Source organism: Piliocolobus tephrosceles, chromosome 6 (assembly GCF_002776525.5).
Source record: "Piliocolobus tephrosceles isolate RC106 chromosome 6, ASM277652v3, whole genome shotgun sequence".
NCBI classification, from domain to species: Eukaryota; Metazoa; Chordata; class Mammalia; order Primates; family Cercopithecidae; genus Piliocolobus; species Piliocolobus tephrosceles.
In genome coordinates this window covers 144,223,474-144,243,657 of record NC_045439.1, presented here as the reverse complement: position 1 = coordinate 144,243,657, position 20,184 = coordinate 144,223,474, and the positions used below count along the sequence as shown (strand labels likewise).

General features: G+C 35.6%; 1 protein-coding gene across 5 annotated transcripts in view; it reads right to left on the bottom strand.

Moving 5' to 3' along the window:
• The window catches only part of LRRC49 (leucine rich repeat containing 49), a 204,209-nt gene that overhangs the window by 44,770 nt on the left and 139,255 nt on the right, over positions 1–20,184 (bottom strand). For all 5 annotated transcript variants that reach the window (XM_023220694.1, XM_023220692.2, XM_023220695.1 and 2 more), the window contains 3 exons: positions 19,784–19,947; positions 2,118–2,355; positions 759–944 (listed from right to left, as the gene is read on the bottom strand). In XM_023220694.1, the coding sequence (XP_023076462.1) occupies positions 759–944; positions 2,118–2,355; positions 19,784–19,947 (588 nt within the window). The remainder of the gene's footprint in view (positions 1–758; positions 945–2,117; positions 2,356–19,783; positions 19,948–20,184) is intronic.

Genomic DNA, 20,184 nt, shown 5'->3' with positions numbered 1-20,184 from the left:
CAAATTAGTATTTTAAAAGAACATGGCTTTTGAGTAGCCGGGGGATTACCTTGTGACAAGCTTAGCAGAATCAATCTAAAAATAACTTTTCACTAATAATTTTCCAGCTATTCAGCTCCAGACCTGAGTTACTCAATGTAGTCATGGCACAGTGGTTGCTACCAGCTATTAACAAAGCAGTCCAGACATTTACTTATACTTATTTTATTTTATTTTTCTCTTATTTTCACTTTCTTTTATCTTTCTTCCTGGCTTATTTCTCCTTTTCATCTCTTCTTTTTGTAAATCATGTTCTTCCTCCCCTTTTTTTTCCATTTTATTCTTCCCTTTCTCTACCACAATACCCTTATTAGTTGACATTTAGGTTTTACTTCCTTATCCCCTCTTGCATACCAGGCAGTCTGCAAAGTACTTTGAAAAATACAAAGATCACATTACTTATAAAACAGTTATTTTTTATTTTTATTTTTAACTGTCGCCCCACCATTTTATTTCACTGAATGCTTACAAACAACAGTATAAGCATTTGCCATTCACTATAACCTGGTTACTATTTTATTTTTACAATATGTTTAGTTCTTTGGAAGTTTTAAAATAGATTCTTAGGTTTTTTGACATTTTAAATGTCTATATTAAAAAAAAAAACATTATGTCTTAAATGTTCTATCATGGTTACTTAAATTTCTAACCATTTAACGTAACTATTTCCCCTAAGAAGGAATATTTTTATTCTATAGTTCATCTAGTTTTTAGCTTACCTCTGTTCCATTTATTTTCTGCATACTAAAATGGCTTAACCTAAACAGTACATAATATTTCCAGAGTGTAAAATTGACAACTGGATTTCCTTGAGGATCAATTGTCAACTGGTCAATACGACGGAGTTGTGCTAGTGCATTAAATTGCTGCAGCATTACAAGATTTGTTTCCTTGAATTTAAGGTGCTGCAATGATAAAACACAAATACAGATTGGAACATTAATTTTAACCATATTGAAATATTAACATTAAAGCTTCACTAATCATTCCCCAAGTAAATATGTAAACTTTAGGCTTAGCAAGTATGTCTTCAATTACATTAAATCAACTGAATATACTAAACTTACGTAACTTTAATTCATCCAATGCACCATTGATGGAATCCATCCAGTATTGAATTCTGGGTGACTCCTTCTATAAATGACAGTCTCACTTATAAACAAACATTCTTTAAAGTTACATAAATATCAAATAATGCAGATTCAGGAATTATTGATTTTATGTGCTTTACATTGATATTAAATAAATGTTTTTAAAAAGACTAGAAATGAAAATTTCAGAGCTTTATAAATACAGGCCCCACAATTTTCCTGAGAAGAACTAGTTAGTTGTGATTACTTGTATCTTGCCAAACACTATGTATGATAGTTACACTGGCTGCAGAAAAATCAAATCACTAAAACTGCAATGTTAATGCAAGCATTCTGTCTGTGAATCTAGATGCTCTTTTCTAAACATACTGTCTCCACCCCTATCTTTTTTAGGGAGAATGAAGTGAAAATAAAAACAAAAACCCACCAAAAAGGCAGGTGAGGGAAGTCTCTTGGCTGACAGAGAAAAACACAACAATAAGAGAGAGCTCATTATAGAAATCACGGTTTCTACAAATGCATACTAAATAATACAATGACACCATAATTGAGGAAGGCTAATTTCTCAAAGTAATTTTAATGAGCTATTAAAATTATTTTCAACATTGTTAGGGGACAACTGTAAAAATTATATAATAAATATACATTTCACCATTACCAGGTATAATAGGTGAATACATAAGGCTATGTGTTAAGGTGAATCCTTTATAAAGTAAAAATAAATAACTTGAATAAAATTATATCAGTCTTTTTCTACTCCACAAAGGATCATTTTTTTTTCGAGATTTAATTTCAAATGTTAACATAAAACTTCAAGGCCATTTATGAATACTAATTTAAATCCTAGCTCAAGAAAATCAACACAAAACTTTAATCTTCCTGCCAGACGGAAACTACATAAATAAAAGTTAAAACAGGTCTTTGGCCTGAACACACAAGTCATTGACGAAGCATAATTCAAATATACTACTAAAAGGAAATATTTACCAGAGAATTAGGAAACTTAATCTTCAGTTTAGGAAGCACATGGACGATTTCATCAAATTCTATGAAAGTGAAGGAGACAGTTGTGATCATTCCTGCCGTCTGAACACTCCAATTCCTATCCAGAGATTCCAGTGCTCCTGAGCCATATAGGGAAAGTGTATCCCCGTCCACTTCAACAAGGTATGTGTCTACGACAGATAAACCTTGTAAAGCATTGTTGAGTCCTGAGTCTAGAGGCCTGGAAAATCCAAAGTATGATTTTTAAATGAAAGACATCATGCAGAATACCTAACAGTATAATGACCTGTCAGAAAAGCTCTTCACAATTTTATATTCTTTTTTCATTTCAATAATTAAACCTAGAGCATTAAAGACTAATTTTCAATAGACTATCTGGAAGTTTTGTATTATTCTAATCATATATTTTAATTTACAAAGAGGCACATTATGAACAAAAAGATCACCTCTAAACCCAAATTATTTCTATCCATGACAGATAACTAATATTCCCTTTAGTTTTAAAACAAGCTGTTTACTACATTATGGTTATCTTTTCATTTCAATACAGATAGGTTTTCCCAATCTATAAACTTTTCTGACTAGAAAAAAAGTGCAGTTTACAAATTAGTATTTTTTTTTTTTTTTTTTTTTTGAGACGGAGTCTTGCTCTGTTGCCCAGGCTGGAGTGCAGTGGCACAATCTCCACTCACTGCAAGCTCCGCTTCCCGGGTTCACACCATTCTCCTGCCTCAGCCTCCCGTGTAGCTGTGACTACAGGCGCCCGCCACCACGCCCAGCTAATTTTTTTAAATGTATTTAGTAGAGACGGGGTTTCACCATGTTAGCCAGGATGGTCTCGATCTCCTGACCTCATGATCCGCCCGGTTTGGCCTCCCGAAGTGCTAGGATTACAGGCGTGAGCCACCGCGCCCAGCCACAAATTAGTATTTCTATAGTAAGAACCATACATATAAAAATATGTTTACAAACCAAGTAATAACTGCTAAAAATAGTTTATTTCTCAGAGGTTGTATTAGGGGGTAACTCTAACTTTCTACTTTTGGATACTTCAATGGTTTTTGAAATTTTTAAAGTGTATACTATAGTTATAATCAGTAAAATCAGTATAGATTTCCTCCTCACTTTGAAATAAGAAATAGTGAGAAGGAATCATTATTTATATGATATATACACACTATATATATATATATATAGAGAGAGAGAGAGTTGCTTCTCATACTGCACTGAATTTGGTAATTATTATTTCCAAGGTAGAAGCCACATTTTTTATATAAGGCTATCTAAATGATAGCTAGAGAATAAATGAAATATCTTAATCCAACTCATATGTTCTGCCTTGTGAATAGAAATGTAACTATTTGTTTTACCCAACCTCAAAACTTAAACAAAGCATGGTTTTTGTTTCTGCATTTTCCTTCTGGGATTTCTGCTTTCATCCAGTATTTATTTGACCCACTAAAATTAGTGTCTCACTCATATTTGTGCTCCCATGGTCTTTGGTATACTCCTGGAACACACTTCTTATAACTATATTACAATTTTATGCTTACAATTTTGCTTATTATTCCAGATAATGAGTGAGGCTAGAGATTGTATATTTTTTCATCTTTGGGGAAACCTAGTAATTAGCTTTTAACAATGTACACTGAATGAATGAATTATTAAATATCTTCAAACATTTTACAATATTGATGTTAAGGGATAAAACTAAGAAAGCACTGCTCTGTTGTTTATCATACTTATTTCAGAGGTACCAACTAACCTTCTACATGTTTGTTTATTCAATAACAAGATTAGTAATAACATCAGTCTACTTTAAGTGAATATGCAACCAAGAAAATACAAAAAGGCTCGATTTCTACCAGACTAGCACTTAAGACAATGATTATTATGTGACAAAAATCAAATATCCAATGAATAGTAGTATATGAATCGTCTTAGATGATAATCTTAGAAAGGTGAAGGCTGATAATAGGAAAAACTAACTTAACAATTAGTTCCATACATTTTGCTTTGTGTGATACATTGAGTTAGATTATATCTCATTGAGGTTGATTATATAATCAATACTGGAACAAAACAAAGGACAGTTTCAGTGCCACTAAAACAAAGAAGGCTTGATGAAAAGAGTGCATACTGCTATTACAATACTTGCCACATTGTACTGCAATTACTTGTCCCCTTATCTATCTCTCTTACTAAACACAGTGATCCTTGAGAGCTTGAAATTTGTCACAATTACTATAGTAGATCCAAAATCTAGTACAGCGCCTAGCACACGCTCTGCTCAATACATATTTCTTGGATGAATTAATGAAGTGGGACAATGATGAAGTTTTTAATGAGTATGTATCATATCTTAAGAAGGATGTTTGAACCATAAGCTATGGTTTCAGTAAAGGGGCAGAATCAGTGATACAGGCACAGAATAAGGGTTAGCAAGAAGGTTTATCCACATAGGGACGCCTGATGGCCACAGCAACCAGTAAAAAAGTTTAATGTAAAAATGATGGGGAATCAGAGTTACGTATCAAAAACATCAACAAATCCTTTGGGAAATGATGTTGCTCCACATCATATATTTAAAAGTGTCTTGCCTTTCTTTTTCCACATAATTAAAAGTTTAAGAATATAAGTTCCACAATAAAAAGTCTGTCATCAGAAAGGGATTATTTATTTTGTGTAAAGGGCTTGTCAAGTAAACTGTTCAGGAAATAAGTGACATAATAAACAAGGCTACATTCAGCAAAACAGTGACATGGTTACAAAACAAAGCAGAATTTCCAATTTATATAGCTATCACATGCCCATTTGGTAAAAACAAATGGCAAGTCTCCTGGGCTGCAGACAGGCTCATCTTTTTCACTAGGAAACGTAGCACCTAGTAAATAGGCCATATAGCACCTAACCCATTTCAGTTATTTTCTGAAGGAAGCTTTTGAGTTTAGCCTTAAACTCTGGCCAATGTTTACAAATTTGCTCCTCTGGGAAAGTGTGTTCAGAGCTCCATGAAAAAATGACTTAGCTTGCCAAACAATGTTTATATATTGGGGATTGTTCTTCTAGTTTTCCTTGTGTCCTTAGCAGATATGGGCACATCTTTTTAGTTATACATGCACACATATTAATTAATTAACTAATTAATTCTGTCTTTCTTTCTTTCATTCACCAAACATATCCTGAAAGCCCACTATCTACAAAACACTGTGCTAAGAATTTTGGCAAATGCCTCTAAATCATGTGTATTGATAAGAACAATCAACGATGAGATCATACAAAGGTTTCTGGATATAGCAAAATTATTGCTCACTTCTACTGGGTGATAGTTTCAGAAATATAACTGCTCTAATCCTACTCTGCAATCAACCTAACAAACACATGGGATATAATTTTTAAACTAAAATGACCTCAATATCACATTAAACAAATAGGTTTTTGTGGAGAGCTTACTATGTGTCAGATATTGTGTTAAGCATTGGGGATATAAAAATAAATCAAGATATATTTGCTCTCAAAGAGCTCTCAATCTGGACGGGTGGGGTGGAGAGGAAGATGAATATATATATTAAATATAATATAATGTGCTTATTGTAATATAATGAATATTTAAACCATATGCTAAGGGAACACAGAGAAAGGAATGACTAATTCTTTCAGAGGGGAAAAGTCAAGTTTAAAAAGGAAGGTTGCATTTGAACTGATCCTTGAGAGATAAATAGCGGATTTTTAGCAGGAGCAGAAGTTAGGAAAACAGAATGAAGAAGGGCACTGGAATGATTACTTTAAGTTCAGGGGCACATGTGCAAACTTGACACAGATTTTATTTTGTATGGAAAATAAAACCTGATTATGGATAATATATTTATGTAAGAATAATTTCTTTTTTAAACTTTTAAGTTCAGGGGTATATGTACAGGTTTGTAACATAGGCAAACTGTGTCATGGGGGTTTATTGTATAGATTATTTCATCACCAGGCCGGGCGCGGTGGCTCAAGCCTGTAATCCCAGCACTTTGGGAGGCCGAGGCGGGCGGATCACGAGGTCAGGAGATCGAGACCATCCTGGCTAACATGGTGAAACCCTGTCTCTACTAAAAAAATACAAAAAACTAGCCAGGTGAGGTGGCGGGCACCTGTAGTCCCAGCTACTCGGGAGGCTGAGGCAGGAGAATGGTGTAAACCCGGGAGGCGGAGCTTGCAGTGAGCTGAGATCCGGCCACTGCACTCCAGCCTGGGCGACAGAGCGAGACTCCGTCTCAAAAAAAATAAATAAATAAAATAAAAAAAATAAAAATAAAAAAAAGATTATTTCATCACCCAGGTATTAAGCCTAGTACCCATTAGTTATTTTTCCTCCTCCTTCCACCTTCCACCGTCCAATAGGCCCTGGTGTGTCTTTCCACTCAGTGTGTCCATGTGTTCTCATCATTTAGCTCCCACTTATAAGTGAGAACATGTGGTATTTGATTTTCTGTTCTGTGTTAGTTTGCTAACGATAATGGCCTCCAGCTCCATCCATGTCCCTGCAAATAACATGATCTCATTCTTTTTTATGGCTGTATAGTATTCCTTGGTGTATATGTACCACATATTCTCTCTTTCTTTCTATTTTCTTTCTTTCTTTCTTTCTTTCTTTTTTTTTTTTTAACACAGTTTCACTCTGTCGCCCAGGCTGGAGTGCTGTGGCACAATCTCAGCCCACTGCAACCTCCGCCTCTCGGGTTCAAGAGATTCTTGTGTCTCAGCCTCCTAAGTAGCTGGGATTACAGACACGTGCCACCATGACCAGCTAATTTTTGTATTTTTAATAGAGACGGGGTTTCACCTCATTGGCCAGGCTGGTCACGAATGCCTGACCTCAACTGATCTGCCTGCCTCGGCCTCCCACATTTTGTTTATCCAGTATATCACTGATGGGCATTCATATTGATTCCATATCTTTGCTATTGTGAATAGTGCTGCAATGAACATACATGGGCATGTGTCTTTATACTAGAGTGATTTATATTCCTTTGGGTATACACTCAATAATGGGATTGCTGGGTGGAACAGTATTTCTACAGCTGGAACACTAAAATACGGGGCAGGAACATTGAAACATGGAAGGCAGAAGGAGCTGGAGATGAGCCTGAAAAGTCAGATTTTTATCCTGCATGGTTCAGAAGCAGAAAAAGGTTTTTAAATTTAAAAAGTGATGAGATTTAAGCACCTCCAAAGTATCATGCATGAATCTAGGTACTGGTGTTAAGGATACAAAGATGAATAAGATACACACTCTGCTCTCAAAGACCCAATTCAGACAGATAAGTCAATCAACTTTGTGGAGGACATAGTAGGGAGAGGCTGAATGTAGGGGATGAGCAAGAAGACCATTGCAAAAGTGTCAACTAGACCATATGCAGGCATAACAAAAAATGGTATGGTGTAGTCGAAATGGCAATGTCAAGAAAATGAGATAGACTTTAGTTCAAATTCCAGATCTGCTATTGGTAACTGATGACTTCTGGGGCAAGTTACTTAATTATTTGAGTTTCAGTTTCCTTGTATGTAAATGATTATCATAATACACATATTTTCAGAGTTGTGAAGATTAGAAAAAAATATTCTAAACTATGCCTCATACTTAGCTCAGTACATTTTCATGATTATTAATAAGAGAACTTAGATTTATCAGACATTTAAGAATAAATAAAAGTAAGACTTAGTGATTGACTAGAGAATGAAGGAAAGGGTGGAATTAAGTGTGACTCAAATTTCTAGAGTGGGTAACTGGTCATCTGACCCAGTTTCCTACCTCTGTCTACTCTAAATTTATACTCTAAGAAAGCTGGTATTCTTCTTTGGAGGATCTGCTTAAAATTTGTTTTCCCATAAAGTCCAATACATTTCCAATTACATTCTCCAACTGAAATATTAATTATATAATAGCAGGCAGAATGATATCAAATATGAAATCTCTTCAAGATTTTTAGTGGTTAATTTGAAGTCCAAAGTTTCATCTATTTAACTTGATCTTTACATAAGAATAAGTCAGGAGGCTGGGCACAGTGGCTTATGCCTGTAATCCCGGCTCTCTGGGAGGCCAAGGTGGGTGGATCACAAAGTCAAGAGTTAGAGATCAGCCTGGTCAATATGATGAAACCCCATCTCCACTAAAAATACAAAATTAGCTGGGCATGGTGGCGCATGCCTGTAATCCCAGCTGCTTGGGAGGCTGAGGCAGGAGAATCACTTGAACCCGGGAGGCAGAGGTTGTGGTGAGCCGAGATTGCACCATTGCACTCCAGCCTTGGTAACAAGAGTGAAACTCCATCTCAAAAAATAAATAAATAAATTTTAAAAAGTCAGGAAAATACCCTATGCCTTTTCAATAAAGGACTCTAAGAAAAGACAGGGTGACTAGCTCAATGCAATAAAGTAATGACTCTGAAAGCCAGGCTAAATGTAGAACATACTCTTAAATGTCTAGATGAAAAGAGACATTATTTAGGAGGATTATTATTATTTTTTTAACCTTTAGGCTTTTCATAACAGGCCTGAACAGAAAGACTTAAAGTATTGAGGAAGATTCTTTTCCCAATGAATAAGTGGTGCTGATTCCTATAATAATTTATTTTATGAATTTCTATTACAACATTCATAGGTGTGAAAATTCATTGTATGCATTATATTTTATTATAGTAGTGTTGGCTAAAATACCACAGTGTTCGTAGACAGGAAATGACCAAAAATAAACCAGCTTCACTGCATGCATCCAATGTAAGCAAAAAAAAAAAAAAAAAAAAAAAAAATTACACCAAGTACTTTCCAATTTCTGCCAGAGAAAAGAAACCTGCCATATGTCATTTTACTGGAGAGCGGTCCCAAGTACAGTGAACAGTGAAATCATTAGTGGGATATAGCAAAGTTTTAGAGAATTTCTTCCCTTTTTGTGTCTATAATTTTTTCATGGACACTTGTTTCCAGGCATTTAGTTACACACCCATAAGCCAAAGGTTACGGAGCATTGTAAACCAAGAATTATCCACTTTTTTGGCATTATGAAATACTAAAGACTATAAATATAAATGATTATTAAAAATGGAAAACCTTATGTAGTATTAAAACACGAATTCAAACACTAGGTAAGAAACTTTGCGGCCCTCTGACTAGCTTTGTATGTTCAGAAATAGTTAAATTGTATCATTCAGGGTCCCAAATGATAAAATTTAATTATCTTTTTGAAGACTTACAGAAAATGTAGAAATATAACCTCTAATGTTTAAAATTCTTCACTTTGTACTTTCAGATAAAAAAATAGTATACAAACTAAGCACATGTGTTTAAAACCTCTCCCTCCAAGATCCCATTGAAGAATAGTAAAGTAATCAAAAAGACGTAAACCCACAACAACAACAAGCGCAGCAGGGGAAGACTATTGGCAGCAGAAGATTTCAGAAAATTTCTGGAAGCTAGAAAGAAAAAGTGTTAAATGATGAAGAAGGATAAAAAAGGGCTGTATTCTCAAATATGCCCTGGAAATAAGAAAAAGATGTCAGCCAAATTGCTCAGTGGAACTCTGGAAAGCAACAAACAGTAAGTATGATGGAGGATGGGAGTGAGAAATGAGACTGAACACAGGGGCATTAATTGAAGATCTGTAAAAGGTCTCTCCCACCTACTTCTCTCACTGCCAACAAAAGTCTCACAGAGTGGCACTGCAGTTCAGTGAGAAAGGAAGAACATTCAATAAATAGCACTAGGGTAACTGATTATTCCTATGCAAGGAAAACCCCTCCCCACCCAAATCAGACCTTAGCCTCAAATATAAATATCAATTACTGGTATAATAAAAAGTTAAATATAAAAAGGCCAAATGTTAAACCTTTAGGAAGACAAAATGGGAGAATATTTTTAAAATGTCAATGTGGTGAAGGAATTGTTTTCCTAAACACAGTCTAAGTGGGTAAACCATAAAGGAACAGGTATATATTTTTGTCTTCAGTATATAAATGGTATTTAAAGTCAAAGCTATGTAGGAGACTGCCTAGGGGGAAAGCAGAGAGTGTAAAGACAGCCCAGGACCAAAACCCGAAGAACTCTACCATCAAGAGATTGAGAGGACAGAAATACTTGAAGATATGAGAAAGACACGTAATACAAGAAAAAATCAAAGGCTACTAATAATATGATATAAAATGATAAACTATAAAGAATGGCCAAAAGCGAATGATGAGTCTAAATTAGATTACAGAGACAGGCTTCAAAAAGAGTAGATTCTAGAAGTCAGAAATGTAGAAACAGCAGTAAATTTCTTTGTTCAATTTTTTTAAAAGGCAATCAGAAACTCCAGAAAAAAACAAACTATATATGAAAAGCATGGCTCAAATATGAAACAAACTAAAATGTGGCATGGGTTTGAACAACTTTTAAGGTATAATGAAGAGGGGTCCATTTGAATTTGATGCTATGACTATCTTTAGAGTGGCTTAGGAAGCAGAAAAGGAGACATAATCATACCTTATTCCTTTACCATAAAGTAAAAGATTGTTATATTATAGAAACTTAAATACTGTTTACCAGTTTTCAAGTTTTAAATGCTACCAACTGACAAAGTTTTATAATTATAGAACAGATATTAATCTTGAAATGTAAAAGTATAGCTCATAGAATATAGCCAAATTGGAATCTCAAAGAGAAAGCAAAAATGCTAGAGTAAGGAACTCCAAAACACTCCATCCCTCCACAAAAGCAACAAATATGCTAGCAACAAAAAACCCCCAAAAACAAAATCAACTTTTTCAGAAATCTGGAATCTAATAAATTACAAAACCAGGGAAACAATGAAGAAAAGAAAAACTGTTGAATTTCAATAAGAGAGTTCTGAAGCATTTTAACTTACCCTGTTACCACTCCCCACTCCCCAGCTTGGTGGTGGCCTTGAAGTTGAACAGCCCACATTCCTGGTACAGGCTGCTGGCAACAGACGAAGCAATATAGAGCATATTCTCAAAAAACTGCAGTTGTGTGTTTTGACATGTTTGTTGACTCTCTGAAGGATTAGCTCAAGGGCTTGCCTTTGGATCACTTGCCTTGGAGCTTCCCTAGGGCTGAGGTGGCTTCTAAGTGGCATTTGTTGAAAGTATTGAAAGGCAAAAATGTATTAGCTGCCACCACACTGGACAAGGGATAGTAGCTGCAGCAAGCAACAAACAGATCAAAAAGGCTGAGAAGGAAGAGGCTAGGGAAGGAAACGTCTGGGAGAATAGAGTTTTGAGAAGCTCCTGTGAGTCCAGGGAATCTAAAAGGCCACATGCATGTCCAGGGTCAGACACATGTTTGGAAAAGACCTGAGAAGACACTAATCTTAACCCTAAACCTAACCCCTGGTTGATCTTCAGGTTTTACACAAGCAGGAATGAAGGTTAAGGCAGAGTGGCAAACTGTCTAGATAAGCCGTGAAAGACTGCCTCAAAACAGAACCAATCTATAGAGGCTGGGAGAGGTTTATTTTTTCCTTTTTTCTCCAGGCATTTAAGAAAATCTCTGAAAATCACTAACTGACCACTAAGCTAATGGAACAGAGATTTCAGTGGGTATACATGATAAATAATATAGTCTTCACAGAAATAATTAGGAAAGTCATTAAACAAATAGAAGACAACAATCACAACAAGCAGCAACAACAAACCCTAGGGGGGAGGAATGATCTGATCTCCAGAGTTGTCACATAAATGTCCAGTTTCAACAAAAAATACGATGCATACAAAGAAACAAGAAAGTCTAACCCACTCACAGGAAAAAAAGAAATGAACAGAAACTGTGTCTGAGGAAGCCCAGGCATTGGACTTACTAGACAAAAACTTTTAAGTCACCTATTTTAAATATGCTGAAATAACTAAGGAAAACCAGGAGAATGATGTCTCACCAAATAAAGAATAAAGAGATGGAAATTAAAAAGGAATCAAATAGCAATTCTGGAGTTGAAAAGTACAATAACTAAAAAGCTCTCTAGAGGGTTTCAACAGCAGATTTTAGTAGGCAGGAGAAAGAATCAGTAAACTTAGGTCAATTAAATTACATAGGAGTGAGGGAAAATAAAGAGTAAAGATAAATGAACAGAACCAGGAAAACTATCCAGCATACCAACATAAACATAATGGGGGTTTCAGAAGGACAGACATGAGAGAAAAAAAAGCAGAAAGAATATTTGAAAAAACAATGGCCAGAAACTCCCCAAATTTGATAAAAGACATAAAACAACATATCCAAGAGGCTCAATGAACTCTGACTAGGATAAACTCATAGATCCACACCAAGACACATTATAATCAAACTACTGAAAGACAAAAATAAACAGACAATCTTGAAAGGAGTGAGAGAGAAGTGACTCATAATGGACAAGGGATCCTCGATAAGAATAACAGCTGATTTCTCATCAGAAATCATGGAGACCAGAAGGTAGTGGATGACATATTTAAAGTGCTGAAATAAAAAAAAAAACCTGTCAACCCAGAATTATATATGGCAAAACTGGACTTCACAAATAAGAGAGAAATTAAGACATTCCTTGATAAACAAAAGCTGAGGGAGTTTATTGTTAGTATACCTGACCTACAGGAAATGCTAAAGGAAGTTCTCTGGAAATTAAAGAACACTAGTTGGTAACTTGAAGTCATATGAAGAAATAAATAACATCAAGAAAGGAAGGTAATTACACAGGTACATAATAAAAGCCAGTATTACTGAATTTTTAGGTGGTAATTCCTTTTGTTAAAATATGATTCAAAGGAAAAATTCATAAAAAATAATTATAAATCTATAATGTGCACACAATGTTTAAAGATGTAATTTCTGAAAATAGTAACAGAAAAGGGAGTAGAGCTAAACAGAAGCGAAGTTTTTATATACTATTACAACTAGATTGGTATTAATTCTAACTAGCTAAATTAAAATGTTAATTGTAATCCCCAGGGTAACAACTAAGAAAACAGCTAGGAAATGTATAGTAAAAGGAACAAGAAGGGGATCAAAAATGGTACACTAAGAAAATCAGCTAAATACAAAAGAAGAAAGCAATGAAGGAATTGAGGAAGCAAAAAACGATATACAACAGATAGAAAGCAAATAACAAAATGGGAGACATGTGTCTTTCCTTATCAGGACTTCAAAGGTTAAACTACTCAAATTAAAAGGCAGAAATTAGCAGAAAGGATTTTCTTGTTTTCGAGATGGAGTCTTACTGTGTTGCCCAGGCTAGAGTGCAATGGTGCAATCTTGGCTTACTGCAACCTCAGCCTCCTGGGTTCAAGTGATTCTCCTGCCTCAGCCTCTTGAGTAGCTGGGATTACAGCAGGTGACACCACGTCTGGCTTATTTTCATATTTTTAGTAGAGATGGGGTTTCACCATGTTGGCCAGGCTGGTCTCGAACTCCTGACCTCAGGTGATCCACCCGCCTCAGGCTCCCAAAGTGCTAGGACTACAGGTGCGAACCACCACTCCCAGCCAGGATTTTTTTTTTTTTTTTGAGACGGAGTCTCGCTCTGTCGCCCGGGCTGGAGCGCAGTGGCCGGATCTCAGCTCACTGCAAGCTCCACCTCCCGAGTTTATGCCATTCTCCTGCCTCAGCCTCCCGAGTAGCTGGGACTACAGGCGCCCGCCACCTCGCCCGGCTAGTTTTTTGTATTTTTTAGTAGAGACGGGGTTTCACCGTGTTAGCCAGGATGGTCTCGATCTTCTGACCTTGTGATCCACCCGTCTCGGCCTCCCAAAGTGCTGGGATTACAGGCTTGAGCCACCGCGCCCGGCCGATTTTTTTTTTAAAGATCCAAGTATATGCTTTCTACAAGATTAAAAGACACAAATAGGATGAAATGGAAAGAATAGAAACAGATATTCCATGCAAACAGTAACCAAGAGAGCCAGAGTATCTACTAATATTATGTAAAAAAGATTTTACATCAAATATTTTTATGAGAGTCATGGAACAACATTTTATCTTGAAAAATTGGTCAATCCATAAGGAAGGTATAACAATTATAAAGGTATATGCACTTAACACCTAAAATATATGAAGCAAAATGGACAAAGTTGAAAGAAGAAACAGTTCTACAATAACAGTTGGAGACTTCAATACTCTACCTTCAATAATGGATAGAACAACCAGACAGAAGATCAACAAGTAAACAGAGGACTTGAAGTACACTATAAAACCAACTAACAGATATGTATAGAAAACCCCACCCAACAACAGCAGAATACATATTCTTCTCAAGTATGCATGGAAAATTCTCTGGGATAGACCATATGTTCATCCAAAAGCAAGTCTCAATCTATTTAAAAAGATTAAATTCTACAAAATATCTTCTCTGACCACAATGAACAAATCTGGAAAATTCACAAATTAAACACTGCAGTCTTAAACAACCATTGGATGAAAGAAGAAATCACAAGGAAAATTACAAAAGTACAGTTGATAGAAGTTGCAATGTACAAAGTGGGAAAAATAAAAAGGATAGACTCATCTTGCAAATGCGGACCTGAGGGCTATTGCCTATAGTGGATGAAACAAAAAAATAGAGATTTAGATACATATTACAAAAGCTACCAATAAAGCAACGATAGATATATAGTTTTGGGAGGAAAAGAGGTGAGGAAGCTGAATCTTCATCTATTATAGCAAGTAGTATATCTAAATCTTACAAATTTAAAAAACTGCATAATATACATTTAAAGATGTGGTAGAAAAGGAGCCAGTAAAATACCACTTAAAAAAAAAAAAGAGTAGCCACATACATAAAAGGAAAATCAGGTGAATGAGGAGTTTCAACTATGTCAAATGCTGTAAGGAGGTCAAGTAAAATAAGGACTTACAGTTCAAAAAGTCAAACTGAATGCTCTGGTTAAGAATTCCTTGTTTAGACAAAATGCAAGATATAATAAGTTCTTTTAGAAATATCTCTAAATTTCAATTCTAGGAGATTTTACAGGAATCAGATAACTACAAACTAAGAAAAATCTACAACCAGTAGAAGTTATAAGTAACTGACTTTGCATTATAATCCCTATGAGTTATTTACTATCTGTCCTAAAATTTTATTTTTCTACCTTCATGTATAAATATCTTCTGTGGCTACTCAACTTGCTAGTTTTTAGGTCATTAAAAAAAAGAATCAAACTAAGAGGATGTAATAGTGTTTCCATGACACTTTAAACATATATTCGTAGAAAGTAAATCTTTTGCCAGAAATTGTGGATCCCTTTCCTAATGATTCATCATTACTCTTTACATCCTCTCCATTGAACCTCCACATCTCTTCTCCCATCTCTCCCAAACTCTTTCTCTATGCTTCCTTCTTAAAAGCTAATGACTTTGTGGAACTCCTAATAAAAATTCTGAAACTCTTGGCAGTAAGCATAAGGCACAACAATTTTCACTAACAGATACTTCCTCTTTCTCTTGGAACGGCTTGCTTGTTTTTGAGACCATAAAGACCCTATGATTTTAAATTATTTTAGAGGGTCATAAAATGTTTGGCCATACGCCACTTTAAAAGTTCAAAATGTCATGAAAGTCATGTTAATAGTCTGCAATCCACTGATCAGAGATAGTTTTGCCAGATAAAAGAGTCATTTAATAAAAAAGATACTCCTGCATTCACTGAAGCTGCCAAAACTAGTAAAACTTAAACAGTGAATAGCCCTGTCACAAGAGAACAGGATGCATGGCCTCTGGTACCGTACCATACCTTGTTCTACCATCAGTAACTTCAATATCTACAATAATGACTTCAACGGATCTTCTTTCTTCTGGTGATCTTCACTTCTACTCTTTTCCAACAATCCACTCTGATAACCACAATAATGGCTTCCATATTGCTTAGATTTCATTACTTAAATGTGTTCTACCTCTAAAATATTTAACCTCAAAAACTTACTTTGACCATAAATTCCCACTATTCCATCTCATTTTTAATGCTCTTACTTTATATGCTCCTCATCTGCAACTTTAATCAGACTTCCAGTCCCAGAAACAAAATTTTCTTCCAATCTGTTGCCAACCTTCTGTTTTTTAATTCCTTAAAATCTTGCCTAGACTATCTGACCCATCATTTCTATCTTTTCCTTTATCATCACACTTGAATATTTTTATTCCTTGCCTTTGATCCCTTGTCTCTTTGTTGTTTATCAGACATTTAGCTTCTCTTCTGTTATACTTAGCTACTCTGCGCTCTTGGAATAAACTCACTCAACCATTCAGGCTAAAGTTGCTATAATTTCATGGTCTCTAACCTCATTTAGTTCCTCAGAATTTTCCTTCAGTCTTTCAACATTTTCCCAATTAGCTCCCTCTGAATATTAAACAAGACCTGTTTCTTAAAAAAGTGTCACTACTGTTATAACAATGCTAATTCTTCTGAAATTAATAAGTAAACTTAAGTGTGATTTGAACAAGATTCTCACCATTTCTTTTCTATTTAGGTTAACTGATTTTAAAGTTCATATGAGGCTGGGCACAGTGGCTCATGACTGTAATCCCAGTACTTTGGGAGGTCAAGGCAGGCATATCATTTGAGCCTAAGAGTTCAAGACCAGCCTGAGCAACATGGCAAAACTCCACCTCTACAAAAATTACAAAAATTAGCTGGACATAGCGGTATGCGCCTATAGTCCCAGCTATTAGGGAGGCTGAGGTGGGAGGATTGCTTCAGCCCGGGAGGCAGAGGTTGCAGTGAGCCAAGATCACGCCACTGCACTTCAGCCTGCGAAACAGAATGAGGCCCTGTCTCAATAAATAAATAAAGTTCATATGGAAGAATAGGTGTGTGACAATTGAACTTGAAAAGAACAGTGGAAACCTATTTCCCCTATAAGTTGTGAAAACTTACTATGAAATTACTATAATCAAAAGAGTCTGGTGTTGGCATTAAAACAGGTAAGTGAAATGGGTAGTCCAGAAATATATGCACATATTTACAAAATCTTAACGTGAGATAAAGATGGCATTCTCGTGAAAAAAGGATAGTTTAATTTTTATTTATTTTGTTTATTTTTTTCTGAGACGATGTCTTGCTCTGTCACCCAGGCTGGAGAGCAGTGGCGTGATCTTGGCTCACTGCAAGCTCTGCCTCCCGGGTTCACGCCATTCTCCAGCCTCAGCCTCCCGAGTAGCTGGGACTACAGGCGCCTGCCACCACGCTCGTCTAATTTTTTTGTATTTTTTGTAGAGACAGGGTTTCACTGTGTTAGCCAGGATGGTCTCGATCTCCTGACCTCGTGATCCACCCGCCTCGGCCCCCAAAGTGCTGGGATTACAGGTGTGAGCCACCGTGCCTGGTCAGAAGAATAGTTTAATTTTTAAAACATTATTAGCAAATTGACTAGTCAATTGAAATAAAATCAAGTTAGACCCTTATCTAACACTGTGTATAAAAATAAGTTTGAGGCCATGTGCGGTGGATCACGCTTGTAATCCTAGCACTTTGGGAAACTGAGGCAGGAGGATCACTTGAGGTCGGGAATTCAATACCAGCCTGGTCAACATGGTGACACCCCATCTCTATTAAAAATACAAAAATTAGCCAGGTGTGGTGGTGGGCACCTGTAAAGTCTCAGCTACTCAGGAGGCCGAGGCAGGAGAATCACTTGAACCTAGGAGGCGAAGGTTGCCGTGAGCCAACATCGTGCCACTGCCCTCCAGCCTGGGTGACAAGAACACAACCCATACACAAAAAAAAAAAAAAAAAAAAAAAAAAAATTGATGGATTGAAGGACTTTTAGAACCTTACTATAATTTTAGAATAAAAAATTCCAGATTACTTGGATAAACATGAAACTGAAAAAAAAATTTTTTAAAAAGAGATTAGAAATAGAACTGACATTTATTATTTCATAAATCTAAAGCCCAACGCTATAAAGTTTTAACATTATAAAGTGTTATAGTTCTAACCAAGTAAAATTATATTTTGCCATTTAAATAGCCACTCCAGGGCTATATAAGAGTGGTATATTAGTTATATAAATTGTCACTTCATTAGAATTTTTATTCTTGCTTTATTTTTGTAGCTGAAAGAGCTGAGGAGGTCTACATGTGGATCCCAAGTGAGCTGAAGGAAATACACTGATATAAGTTAATTCTATAGCTAAAAGTTAAAAAGCACATTTGCCTAAATATATGTTAGACTCTAACTGCAGACAATTTCCAAAACATTATTCTCATGTCACTCAAATTACTTCCTTTACTATATATTTTTTGCATATGAAAGGCTTAAAGAATTCCAGCTAAAAACCTGAAGTAAAAGCTATATTATATTTAATTTTAAAAGGTGTTTCAATTTAGTTAAGGTAATAAGACACATATGCTTCATCAAATTAAACAAAATTAAAACGTATTCTATCTTTGATTTTTAGGCTTTATTTTAAAATTATGTAAATATAGTCAGCCCTCAGTATCAGTGGGTTCTGCATCCATAGATTAAACCAAATGGATCAAAAATATCTGAAAAAAATTCCACAAAGTTCCAAAAGCAAAAGTTGAACTTGCCACATGCTGAGTACTATAACAAATCCATGCAAATCGAGTGATGTGTAGGTACTGTATTAGATACTATTTAAGTAATCTAGAGATGATTTCAAGTATATGGCAGGAAGAGTGTAGGTTATATGTAAATACTATCCCATTTTATATAAGGGAATTGAGTATCTGCAGATTTGGGTATTTGCAGGGGTCCTGGAATCAATCCCCTGTGGATACTGAGGGGCAGCTGTACAAATATATATTTAAATTATACATGCACTATAAAGATATAGATGCTTTATGTCCCTCTGAATTTACTTGATTCCAATATGCTTTTCTGAGAGGAAGAGAAACATGTGGAGTCTAGATAATGCACTCAGCATTGCTCATAAACCTAGGGATATGTTATCATGTGATAAATGTATCACAGAAGAAAAGAGGTTGTGAGCCACTGGAATAGAAGTACAGATCACAGCTGGAGTAACTTTCAGATTACATGCCCTGTTGTTTACTACGAGTAATTAAAGAGTAAGGTTTTGTGCTGGCTGCTGAGGACACAGCAGGAGTCAAGTCAATCAGGCAGGATTCCTTTCCTTATGAAGCTTACATTCTAATGGGGAAGACACACATGAAACAACTATCTACCAACTTGGAGTTAGGGAAGGCTTTTTTGGAAGACGTGAATTTTAAACTTCAGACCTCTATGGGTGAGCTGAAGTTAGCTAGGGTGGGATCAGAGAAATACTGCAGGGAAGTGATTGGTGTCAGGGCAGAAAAACACTATTCCTATAAGAAAAGTTCTGAAGTAGGAAGTAACTGAACTGAAAGACAGTGATGCTGCAATAGCAGAAGAACGTGGTTGATGGCATGGGATAAAAGAGATGAAGTGGGCAAAAGACATCATAGACTATATTAAGCAATCTAGACTTTTCCCTATAAAACATATGAAATGCCCTATGAAGGGTTTTGTATTAGGAGAGTGTTATAGTAAGATTTATATTTTCAATTTTTCCATCTTAATTTCTAATTTCAGCAAGTTTTCTTAAGAAAACTCTTTTAAAATAATTATATGTAAAATGATTTCTAATTCCCACTCCAAATTCAATTATCTAAAGATGCTCGTATCTTGAAAGAATACCATTGCATACCCTGTTTCCTCTGGGAATGCAGAGAGGGTGCTTCCATCAATCTGACAGGGATCCTGAGCAGAGTCAGAATCTTTTCTATCTTCATCTGTAGCAATATTGGCTACTCGTTGTTGTTGCAAGTCCCACTGTCGAGCTACGTTGTTAATTGTTAACCTTTTCTTCTCCTATTAAAAAGTTAATTGTGACAAAAGTTATATAATGCAATTTTTGTAGCAGAAGTGACATCTAAGGGGCATATTGTTTGCACCTTCTTATAATACTTTTAAAAGGAACCTGTTCCTTATAAGCAGATACCCAATACATTCTAAAGCAAGATTCAAGAGGCCTGTATTTACTCTCTGCATCCAAAATCTCAATAATCATCTAACACTAAAGGAAAAAAATATGCAAACAATTATTGC